Source organism: Sphaeramia orbicularis, chromosome 18 (assembly GCF_902148855.1).
Source record: "Sphaeramia orbicularis chromosome 18, fSphaOr1.1, whole genome shotgun sequence".
NCBI lineage: Eukaryota > Metazoa > Chordata > Actinopteri > Kurtiformes > Apogonidae > Sphaeramia > Sphaeramia orbicularis.
Window position 1 is genome coordinate 14588422 of NC_043974.1, and position 12840 is coordinate 14601261.

At 37.0% G+C, this 12840-nt stretch overlaps 1 protein-coding gene and 1 non-coding gene across 2 annotated transcripts in view; both read right to left on the bottom strand.

Annotated features, from left to right (window-relative positions):
* The window catches only part of htra3b (HtrA serine peptidase 3b), a 46928-nt gene that overhangs the window by 15778 nt on the left and 18310 nt on the right, over window positions 1-12840 (bottom strand). The window contains exons 2-4 of the mRNA XM_030161653.1: window positions 12155-12254; window positions 9638-9770; window positions 9360-9449 (exon numbers count right to left, since the gene is read on the bottom strand). Coding sequence (XP_030017513.1) covers window positions 9360-9449; window positions 9638-9770; window positions 12155-12254 — 323 coding nt within the window. The remainder of the gene's footprint in view (window positions 1-9359; window positions 9450-9637; window positions 9771-12154; window positions 12255-12840) is intronic.
* Window positions 4043-4134, bottom strand: trnar-ucu (transfer RNA arginine (anticodon UCU)). The gene is given in 2 exon segments: window positions 4043-4078; window positions 4098-4134. It is a non-coding gene; the product is annotated as a tRNA-Arg (tRNA).

Below are 12840 nucleotides of genomic sequence, written 5' to 3' on the forward strand. Positions count from 1 at the left end.
TTTATTTGCTGATGTTTGTTATTATTTGTGCTGTCCATGTTTGTTAAGTTGTGTTTACTTTGATGTTGAGCTTGTTGGTTTTGTTGTCTGTGCCGCGCGGTGTTGATATGATGTTTTCATCATTGTAGATCTGGGTACGGGACCTAATTTAGCATCCCAGCTAACTGTCTTTATAATCCTGTTGTCCAGGGTAAATAAATGGAGACTGCCTCCGCATGAGATCACTGTGTCCCGAGTTTATGCCCTTCCAATAACACAATGCAGAGGGAATAGTCCGGTCACACTAGACTCCCAGCGTTTCTGCATTCCATTCACCCACGCAATTTCATTCAATTTCCACAAGCTTTGTATTTTGGTAATTCGTAAAAAATGGACAAAAAGAGAAGTTACAACAAGTGGACAGACGACAAGGTCCAGGCTCTTTTGAGCATTTTTGCAGAGGAGGAAATTCAGACGGACTTTGAATCGCCCACATGAAACGAGCGAGGTATGAGTAAAAGATGTCGGAGCCAAATGTAAGACACAAGCCTAAAGAAATACGAGAAAAGAAGAAGAAACTGATGCAGGATTAAAAGAAACTAAAGGACCACAATGGTCGCAGTGGATCCGACTGTCGAACAAACACCCAAATATTCACTGTTTAGTTGGTTCCGTGCTGTAACAGTAGTCAACGGCACAGCAGCTGTTCAGTCAAAAGTCTGGTTAATCTAATGCTAATGCTAATGCTAACTGGTCAACAGTTAGACACTAAACCTAAATCAGAGAAATGGATGTGTTCGTGTTGTTGCCGTGAGCAGAACACTGATTTATTCTTTACGTATTGTGATTTCCACCTGAAATGGACTGGACCAGGGGTGTCAAACTCAGATCCTCAAGGGCCAGTATCCTGCATGTTTTAGATGTTTCCCTCTTCCAACACACCTGATTCAAATGATGAGCCTATCATCAAACTCTGCAGAAGCCTGATAACGACCGTCAGGTGTGCTGGAAGAGGGAAACATCTAAAACATGCAGGATACCGGCCCTTGAGGACCGGAGTTTGACACCTGTGGACTGGACGGACTCGCCTCTTTTTCCAAACCTGCGGCTCGTTTGTGTCCTGGTCCATCATCTACTACTGTTTACAACGGCCCAGGTCAGACAGGTCACATGTCACATCATAGTAGTAGGAATCTGTCATCATGTGTTCGGTTGTTCATTTTAGTAGTTTTATTACTTTTCATGTAGGAAAGTGAAAAAGGGAGCGGGACCATGGAGTTCCAGACCGGCTGTCCAGGACCAGCTGGTCCACACACTGGTCCAAAAGCCTGAACCTTTTGTAACCCAGCTGATAAATAGGGTTAAAAAGTAGGAACAATAATAAATAGATTAGGTTAAAATTCTGAGAATAAAGTTCATAAGGATTAAGTTGTTTAAAAACATTATTTTGATAAAGTAAAAGTTTTACTGTATAATTTACACACGTGCTTTTATTTTGAAATGCCAATGCTTCGTGAGGCACTCAACTTCATTTCCTGTTAGTCGGAAGCAGATGGGGGAGGAGCAGGCAGCCGTTTCGCTCGTACCATGTTTAGCCGTTTTCTTTAAGACTGAACTTTACGAAAAGTAAGGAGTAAGTTAATAAAAACACTGTCGGTTGTGGAAAGAACCTGTAAGGGATGAACTGTGACAGTGTGAATGATGTTACTGAAGGGAAGCGTGGGAAACGGCGAGTTTCCGTCGTGTTACCCTGTCTCGGTAAGCTAGCTTGTTTCATTCCATGTGTGAGTGGCGTGTTAATGTTTTGAGTCACTCGTGCCTTAATTAGTTGAACTTGTGCTTAAAAATAGTTTGATAAAGATGTGAAAAGTATGTTTTTGTGTTACATTATCACACTTAGTAAATTAAAAGCATACTGAAAGTATTTTGTTGAAATAAGCTTCCACTTTTAAAGAGAAGGAAAGGTTAAAAACATGTAACTGAAACTCAGGTCATGTTCATGTGTAAAATGCATACCAAGTGCCAATGTGAAATGTTATTCAAATGTTTTAAGCTGGAACTGTTAATATTTGGTACAGTTGTAAGTTATGATAGTTGGGAATAGAATTATTCTAACTTCTTATATCAGTTAAGTATTCTATCTGATTACTGTATTTGGTTAACTGATTGGTATTCACTACTATTCAGCATTTAGAAGCATATATATTTCTGTAATGTGAGATTCTGGCCAAGAAGTTATAATGTGAACATGTTGCCATGTGAATATGTTAACATTTGATAGATAAATATAAGTAACCTGCACAATGATAAAAGTTCTAATGTTTACAAAAGGTTATAACGTGGTTGTAAAATGCAGGTCAAGTTTTGTTGGATTTGAAACTCCTTGAAGATTCACCGATCTCAATAGATGGCGAGCCAACCCCACTGATGTGCTGAGAACTGAATCCTGTCCACTGAAAGGTCGGATGCCCTATCTGCTTTGTGGTAGGATTGTACCAGTCATTCCGCTGTTCCAAAATTGAATGTCCACACGCATGACTTTGACTTCAATGACTTCAATGATGTTCGATTTTACGTGTACCTGAGGATCTGAAGAACTTTACTTCATACAAACTCAAGGAAACAAAAACTCAACGTCATCTAGAAGGACTCTTTATTTTGTTTTATATTTTTTTTTATTTTCAAAGGGCCCATTTATTTTGTATGTTAGTGTATGTATTATGTTCACATATACAATTTCCTAACTAAAGTTAGAGTAACTTTACCCTTGGTGTATGTGTTGCTTATTACATCTGAACTCTGCTCCTCATGAACCTAGAGCGAGGTGTACTTACCAGGAGTGGGTTGCACTTTCACACATGTTTATTTCCCTTTTAATCTCAAGGCACCTTGTTGTTTTTTTTTTCTTTTTGCACTTTTTGTTTCAACTTTAATAAAAAAAAAAAAATCCAACCTAATACTGTCTGTTCCTTTACAAGGCATCAAAATATAAGTAGAGTATAAGTGCTTTTATAAGTAATATGCAGTCAAATTAAATGCAGGCATTTGAGTAAATCTGTCTGCCCTTCGGTTGAACCTGGACTATATCTATAAAACAATAGAAATGAAACAGAACCATCCATCACACATAAAGTTAGATGTGATTTAGTGTAAAGAATGAGAGGTTGAAAATACATGTTCTACCATTTTTAAATATAAATTAAGGATATGTAATGATGGTTAACTTCATTTAAAATGTATTCCAGATGGATTAAGTCATTCAACAACCAGTAAAATATTAAACCCAAACCGTCCACTTACAGTACTGTGCCATTTTATTGAACTAGAGGTTAGTTTGTGAATGTACATGAACTGGATTACAGTTTCTGTTACTGCTCCCTCATACATCATCTGCCTGATTTGAATAAATTACCCTGAACTTTGGGTGCGATGGAAACGCAATTACCAGGAACTCTTCTAGCCCAAATAAGTTCCAGGTAAATAAGTTCCTCGGCTTTTGGTGGAAAAGAGCCTATGGTGATTTAAAAAGATGTAGAGGTGTCAACCCTGGTACTAGAGTTGTGTTTGGTGCAGCAGATAGACTGGGGTTAATCTGTTTTAATAGACTGTGCTGATCCCAGTTCTGACATCCAGACTTAAAGGATGAGGTCCAGCATGGAGTCTGTGGAACCTTCAGGACCATCTGAATATTGATAAATGCTGGATCTAAAGAAGGTCCATTTTAAACCTAATATCCCCGGACACAGGGTGTTTGAGACTTAAGTGCTTTGCTCAAGGGTGCATCAGCCAACGATTTCTCTGCTTTTCCAGGAAATTGACCAGCAACTCTTCAGTCCGCTTCTCCGACCTTCTACACCACAGCTGGCCCCAAAAACTTAACATGAGCTGAACATTCAAGGACACACCACACACTGCAGACTAAGAGCAGTGGACTGTTAGGCACTGGGAAGGCTAATCGAGGTTGAAGTGCCTTGCTCAAGGGCACATCAGGCAACGATCCCTCTTCAGTTACAAGCCACTTGTCCAACATTCTGGACCACAGCTGCCCCAAAACTTTAAAGGTTGACTCTGGTGGGACTCGAACCCACAACCTTTGAATGTCTTCAACCAAGACAAGCTAGAAGTCCAATGCGCTGTCCATTGCGCCACAGAGCCACCTATAGGAAACTACTGACTGATCTAAGCCAGCTAAAAAACCCATGTGAGGCACAAACTCACAACCCTCAGACAGGAGAATTAACCCATATGTACCTGTTTGTCTTATTGGAGGAAACCCCCATGGAGTTGAGAGAACAGTTAAAGTCAACACAGAAAGGCTGTATGATACACATTATATCCAATAGTCTAGCAACAATATGGCAACATCTGATCAGTGACACATGCGTATGTACATACCCACATATGGGCATATATGGGTATGAATCTTCAACAAAATCCCTCAGAATACCTGATTCATACAAGATCAAAGATGCACCAAAATGACATCAGTGTATCCAGGCTATAATAGTTTGGGATTTTTCATTATAGTTTAGTTTTATTTACTACTTTTCTCTAATTCAGTTTTAATTCGTTTTTAGAGCAGGTTTGCTAGGTTTATTAGTTTTAATTTTTTTTCTAAATTATTAGTTTTAGTATTAGTTTTACTTTTTCATATCTTTCTCTTCCTCACTGTCATATTCAAATAAATCCCAGACAGGACTCTGCTGTTTTCTCCCAACTTTAGTCTCCATGTTTTCAGGTAGAATAGGGATGAGAAGCCGATTCTAAACAGCAAGTAGCAAGAAGTGACAGACCGCGAAGTGCTGTATGCTAAAATTGCTTGAGCAAAAAAAAAAAATCAATTTCATATCAATCTGACATTGACAAAGATGGAAACGAAGGGAATTTTATTCATAATTTTTATGTGCTTTAGTTTTGTAAGCACACAATACAGTTTCAGTTAGTTATTGTTTTTTCTTTTAATTATAGTTTTTATTTATTTCAGTTAAAGAAAATGTTTTTTCAGTTCTAGTTTTCGTCATTTTGTTAGTTTTCGTTAACGATAACTTTGCAGTGTATTTTCAGACAACTCAATATAATGTGAGAAACCAAGAAATGTGGCTGTGGCCTACATAACTGTTTGTATTTGTGTGTCTAAGGAAACACCGTCATCTTCTACAACATTGATTCACCAGTAAAACCCATGGAGTTGGGTCAATGACATGGATGGAAACACTTATTTTATGTTCAGTTAATGATAGATTTCACTGAAAAAGTCACTTTTTTCTTCAGTTTTCACTATTTTCATATAATAACCTTTGAATTTATTCTGAGCTTTTATGAACATCTACATGATCAGTGAATTAAATATAGGAAAATACCTAATTTTAACTGAAAAAAACATATTATTATTTTACTTTTTAAAATAGAATTATGCATTTTAAAACATTTCCCTGTGGTCTACATAAACTGTAAATGCTATGCTTGGGTCTGAATTCTTCATTAATTCAACTCCACAGGTCCATCTTTAACCCTATTTCTGAGTAATGACACCAGAAAGGCCGTTTTGAGCACTGGTCCTTGAAATGCAAATGAGCCACTTCAGGCCCCGCCCCCTCCAGGTTGTTGGCTGTGCTGCTCTGTCCTGTTCAACCAACAACTGAACATTTTAGGTTCGTTGTTTGGACATATTTTCAGTTTTTACTACAACCACTGCTGCTGATAAACAATTACGTCGTACTCGGAGAAATGTTCGTTGGAAGTCTTGACCTTATATGTGCAAATGTCATGATGTAACTAGTTATAGATGTAACAAATTAAGCAGGAATTAAAACAGGTTGTAGAAATCCACTCGATTTTTGCCAAAATGAATTTAAAGATACCTTTGCAGCACCTGGAGCATTCAAATTCAAACTTTCTGAACTATTAGCATCCCCAAATACACAAATAAATGAACCAAAGACTAATAAAAGTGGGTTTAACCAAATATGACCCCTTTAAGAGGACTTACTCTATGTTTGAGGGTCAAATGGGATGTAATATCCATCTGGAGGAGCATGACGATCGCAAAATGAACCAATCTCAGCCAACCCGTATGAAACAACAAGTCTACCTCATCTCATGGAGTCTGTACATATTGTCCTCCATGTATGCTTGGCTCTGATTCCACCAGTATGAAGGTCTTCCAACTTGTCTGATTTTGTTAAAATGCATGTTTTCCTGTTCTGATCTTTATCCAATACCTTTCCAAGTTTTTCAGTCCCCAGAGACCTTTGTCTAAAATGTCTAGCATGAATTTTTCTTCCCATTGGAGCCTATTTGTGTAACTTTACTATGTCAAGATTAATCGCATCTCTTTTTCGTCCACCTCCTGTTGAGCCTTTATTCTGTTTTCATTCTCGAGAATCGTTGAACAAATGAACAAATCATAAGAATGAAGAGGTACATCTTATCAGACTGGGATGTCTGGAGTTTTTCCATGAACTAATATTTTAAAATGACATACTAAATATAACTTTAACAGAAAGAATGGTGAGGGTTTAAGAGGCTAATTTGATTTTCCAAAATATGATGATGAAAACTCTAAATAATATGCAGGGAGGATGTTTGGTTCATAGCCCAGTGAATCAGCAAACAGATATAATCAAATTTGGGAGTTTGCATCAGAGCAGCATCTTGAAATTCCCCTTTAATTCCTGATGTGATACGAGCTGTGGATGAGGTTCACATTAAAGCTGTGAGTATTTTGTTTCACCCCAGGAGAGGTTTCAAATTATGACTGCAGTCGTGCACTCCACCCTATTAACAGCACCATGAACCTGGACATGTGACTTCTACTGCAAACACACATCATCAGTGTGTGCATGAGTCAGTTTTACTGGAACCAGGAGCACAGATGGATGCCATGAGCCTGTTGGTTGGATACCTGTGGAGTGTTTGCAAATGCTGGTTTGTTTAGAATTAAAGGTTCCCATGAAAATTAATTATTAAGACTGGAAGGCATGTTTAAAGTATTTATTACCTTATTAAACAGTTGCAAAGACGTAGGATTGTGGTTTTGTTGCATCGTTCAAGGTTCAAAGTTCAAGGTTACTTTATTTGCACCCATGGGGAGATTTGTTTTGCAGACAAGGTGATTGCTTTTGGCATTACAGCAAGACATACACTGAACCTGTTAGGCAGGTACTTGATCGAGCTTCCATCGTTTATGTTTGATCTAGTTCAGGGGTCTCAAATTCGTGGCCCATGGGATGATATATTGTGGCACCCTACTTGACATCTAATGCTGCGTTTCCATTACGTGGTACCGGCTTGACTCGACTTGGCCTTTTTGCGTTTCCATTACGAAAAAGGACCTGGAATCTGGAACTCGGTACTAGTTTTTTGGTATCACCTCCATCGAGGTTCCAAGACTGGGGAATAGATACTAAAATGTGACGCATAAACACTGTGGACCACAGAGTTGTCTATGACCTGCCGTTTTACAAAAAACAGATGCGGAATTTGACAGTAAATATAGCGGTAGGTTAATCCACATGATGACAGCCCGCAAAACTACACCATGGTCGGTCCAGGAGATTCAGATGTAAAAATTCAGCATGAGTTTGACAAGGCAACATGCAACGAGCGAATTTATCAGCAACTCTCTGAGCAGACGACACAGAAGTAATGCGCCACATCGCTATGACGTCCAGGTACTCTAAAGTCGGTAGGCTCCGGTAATGGAAACTGTCTCTAGGAATAGGACCTGGTACCCGAGTTGAGCCGGATCCATGTAGTGGAAACATGGCATAAGTTTAGCGTTAGTGTGGCCCGCACGTAGTTCTCAAGCGCACTTTTTTGCGAGTCTTGCTACGCTTTTATTTATTTTTATCACTTATGGGCGACCATATATAGTCTCCTGACAGCTTTCAGCAGCATTTGTTGTCAACGGTTGTCAAGCTAGCCAACTGCGAAATACCTGGGGAAGTATGAATGTTAGTCACTTAGTTGAAACATATTTTGGAGTGACACCAAGTGGACGGAAAATATCTGCCATCACCGAGTTCCAGTCATGTCTCTCTCAAAATGTGCCATGAGGAGAAAGACTGGCAATGAGCACAAGCAATTACAGTAAAAGTAGGAGTAAAAGTAGGAGACAGAATATTTTTTTGTGAGCACAGGGGCACCCCTACGTGTTTCATATGCACAGAGAAAGTTGTAGTGTATAAGGAATACAACGTCTGACGTCATTACTCAACTTGACATGCTTAGGAGTTTACAAAATACCAGGGAGACAAAAGAAAGAACCAGGTCGACAATCTGAAAAAATTCTATTGAGGCAACAACATTTAGTCAAGAAAGCAAACAAAGAGAATGAAGCAGCAGTTGAAGCTAGCTACGTGGTGTATGAGATGATCGCTAGGGCTGGAAAGACATTCAAAGAAGGCGAGTTCATCAAAAAGAGCATGTTACTAGCTACGAGTAAAGTAAAGAAACCCTTTTTTTGTAGAATAGTTAATGTGGCCCAGCCTGACCCAGACTCCAGCAGCCCCTGGTAAATTGAGTTTGAGACCTCTGATGTAGTTGCTTTTGGTTAGAAATTGCAGTTTTGTGAGTGCCCTCATTGATTGTATAGTGGATACAGATTGGTTTCTGAATCAGCTTTTGAAGCCAGTTTACAATTGGCTATTGAATTCCTGATTTTTTTTGGAGCTAGAGGTGCCCATATTTAGACAAAAAAGGTGAAGCTGCAGGAGTGCAAGGGGTCATAGGTGTTTTCTGTCCCCTGCTGGATTATAATCCCACTGCAGCCAGTGGAAGGTGTTTTTTTTGTGCCTATTTCAATATGGCTGCTGCTGTTAAATCATCCACAGACTTTTTGCAGGAAAATCTTTGGTGATTTTCAAAAAGTTACATTAAGAAGAACATTCATACATATTCTTTTTCTTAATAAGTACTTCATGTACTGAGACAATGCGTAATTACTTGATAATTGATTCTTTATAGTACAGTTGAATTATGTTAAAAACGTGTATCAAATTTGATACTGCAGGTATTTAAGATGCTTTATAAAAACACCCAATGTATCAAATGTGATACAAAAATATATAAATATAAATAAAAACATATGGCAAAATGTTTTGTTTGGATTTTGTAAAAGGTCTAATAAATGTTTCAATTCAAAAAAAAAAAAATATTTGGTGTCGTCTTTGGTGGATCAGGTTGTAATGCTCATCAGTCTCCACAGAAAATCATGAAGATCATAAAGAAACATTTAACAGTTAGAGACAAATAAGGCTGACCAACTCTTTTCATTTTTCAGTGTTATTAAAGGGCTTAGACTAACGTACCTGTACACATGTGTTAGTCTCGTTCATGCCTTAACATTTTTCCAGACTTAAAAAACATTTCTTACTCACCTGAGGGTTTATCTTGATTGTAGCGATGTCAGACTTTTTGTCAATGTCTTTGATGCTGGCTTCATATACATCACCATTATGCATCTGGACCTATAGGACAGAACACATCAGGACTTAAATGGAATATATTTAATAACAATAACACAGCTTTGATTCTTTTATGAACGTGGCGCTCTACCACATGTATTAGGTCGTTACTGAAGTGTGTATTTAAGTGAGTTCATGTGTATTTAAGGTCAAATATGAAGGATGACTTTGGAGAAATTGTGTTTGTGTACCTTCAGGTGCTGCTGACCCGACACTGGCGTGGTGCTGGACACTACATGGGCGTTGGTAACAATCAGTCCGTTTTCTGACATCACAAATCCAGATCCACTGGACAGAGGGATGTTCCGACCAAAAAGCGGATGCCTGTGGTGTGATCAATAAAATGGCAGCTTTAGTAGGACTCAGACTGTACAGTGTGATTTACCCCCAAATGTAATACGAAACAAATACTGTCCCGCAAACATGAGAAAGGTCCAAAATAGGTTTCTGTTTTGTTTGGTTTTTTTTTTTCATTTCATTTATTTTGTTCATAGTTGTGCATTTCATCAGCAGACATTCAACAATCATCAGGTGAACAAACACATACACACCCATGCTCGAAAAGAAGCAGGATGAAGAAAATCTTATATTTCCTGCCCCCTTCGAAATAATAATAGCCTTAATTGTTAGCTTTACACAACTAGCTATAAGATCATACTGTATAAAGTCAGACAAACCAAACAAAATACATCCAAAGATAATACAAAATGAATATGAAACCAAGTGTAAAGCTACATGTCCAGGAACTACAAAACAAACAAAACATAGGTGAGTTTATATTCATGAATGTGGATTAGCCCAAAGTAGCAAGAATACTGTGTCTATGAAGAAAAGATACTGTTGAATATGGATGTTTCTGAAAAACTGGTCCCTAAAAACAGCACATGGGGGCTAAAAATTCAAACCAGATGTAGAGTAATGTTATAAAGCAAGTTTGGAAGCACTTTGGGTCTATTTTAAAAATAAATATTTACTGAGATAAAAAATAAACTATTTTTCAGATAAAACCCATTTTTATATTATTTTTATACAAAAATCCGCATGTAACACAGTAAAAAGGACACGAAAATTACGCGCTACTATTTTTTTCGAATATCTTTTTAGTCTCTCACAGGTACATTTTGGGAATTGAAGTAAATATGCAAGGGAGAGTGTTTCACAAAAAGGACTGCTGTTGCAAAATCATTCGTGATTTATTTGTGTTTAAATGGGCAGGTTCTGTATGTAACGCCAGTGGACACAATGGGTTACACACACAACCTGGAATGACACTAAGATTCATGAAAAACCATCATGTCTGGATTAGAAAAACCACTAGGACCTTCAAATTTAACACAATGTTGTTATTTATAGTGGTATATAAGACCATTTACAGCCATGTTTTCCAGATCAAATGCACTGAGACGTAGGTAGCTTTTCCTGTCCCAATTTTGGTCCTGTTTTTGGCCCCAATAGTTAAAAATTCTTAAATTGTGGGATGGCTCAGAGTAAGAGTATATATTTTTTGCATTTATCTGAGGTCATCATTAGGTTTATCCTGGGGGAAATATATCTACATTTATCTTTTATTATTGGGTCTAAAAAAGCTGGAAAAGTGCCAAGTACCAAAATTAATCCAGTTTCATAGAAGCACCCAGATGTGAAATGTCCATTTTATTAGTCCAAATTCCACTCTCCTCCACTGATAATGGGTGGAAATAGAAGACACAGAGATCTAAAACTGGTGCAAATAAAACCAAATCTATCAGCTTTAGAGAAAACATTGCATGTTATAATATGTTGTTTCAAAAATATTCAGCAGATGGACATAAAACCACAGTTGATTCCATGTGTTCCACGTGTTTCCTCTAACACATTCATGTCCCCTTAACTGAACTATTCAGACTCAGCTTTAATGTCATTTAATCAATGGTACATGATAGAACAAACTATAAATACCCAGGTCTCAGTTTGGTAGCATGAGATAAAAGGATCAAATATAAAATAAAATATCTAAAAGGTAAATAGGATAGAATAAAAACTACCTTACAATATCCAAATAAATAAATAAAAATAAATACTAATAATACTACTACTACTAATAATAATAATGATGATAATAAAATAAGTTCTTAATATGTACAAAATTACAGAATATGCAGAAACAGTACCGTTAAAGTGATGGTCCATGTAAAATAGAGGTGCAGTACCAATACTGTGTAATATAGATACATACAGTTGTGGAAAAAATTATTAGACCATCAAAAGTCATCAAAAACAATGGTTATGCAATCAAGTACTAACTCCTGTGTGTATCATGTGACTAAAACAGACAGAAAAGAAAACATGGAATGCCTAAAAGCACTGTTTTTGTCAGTACAATGCCATAGATATTGATGGAAGAACTGAAGTGATTTTGGTTATTATTAAGAAAACAGAAAATGGATAGATGTCAGCTCTGAAATTAAACTCTTATGAGCTATTTTTGTTGTTATCATTATATTTGTCCAAACAAATGTACCTTTAGTTGTACCAGGCATTAAAATGAACAAGAAATTGAAGAAAACATAAGAAAACAAACAATTTTTTCTGTGACTGTAATTCCAAAACCATCACAACTGAATGCCTAAGATTATCCAGAACCCCATACCATAAATGGACATTTAATGATACCAAGACGTCCTCTCAATGTTAGAAGAATATCACAAAACTGTACAAAGAGTCAGTACCTCAGAAAGAGTTCGATGTGGACCACAGCAGGAGCGATCTTTTCCACCACGTCAGCGATGAAGTTGAACTTGTAACGAGGACTGGATGCATGTGAAGGACCTATACTGGCAAAAAGAATTATATGTTTTAATGACCAGTTAATGCTTCATGTACTTCTCATTGTTTTATAAAGTTAATCAATGACATAACGTTAGCTTCATAGCATAACTGCTGAAGTCATACACTATATGGACAAAAGTATGTGGACACGTTGAATTCAGGTGGGGGTTATTTCTAACAGATACAAAACAACAATGACAAAGGTCACAATATAGTTGTATATTAGGATAAATATCAAAAATGATTATTATTGATGTTTACATCTCTATCTTACAGCTGTAGACATGATGTGTCCCAATATTTTTGTCCATATAGTTTATAAATATTAATATTTCCTTAAATTTTAATGGGATTTTTTTTTATAGATGTTAATAAAACACAGACAATGTAAAGACAAAAAGTGTATAGCGTTAGCCTCGTAGCATAAATGTCTAAGTCAAACACTACAGGGACAAAAGTATTGGGACATGTTGAATTCAGGTGTTTCTTTTCCAACAGGGGTCTAAGATACAAAACAGTAATGATAAATGTCATAATATAGTTTTATATAGGGATAAATATTATAGTGATTATTAATACTGATGTT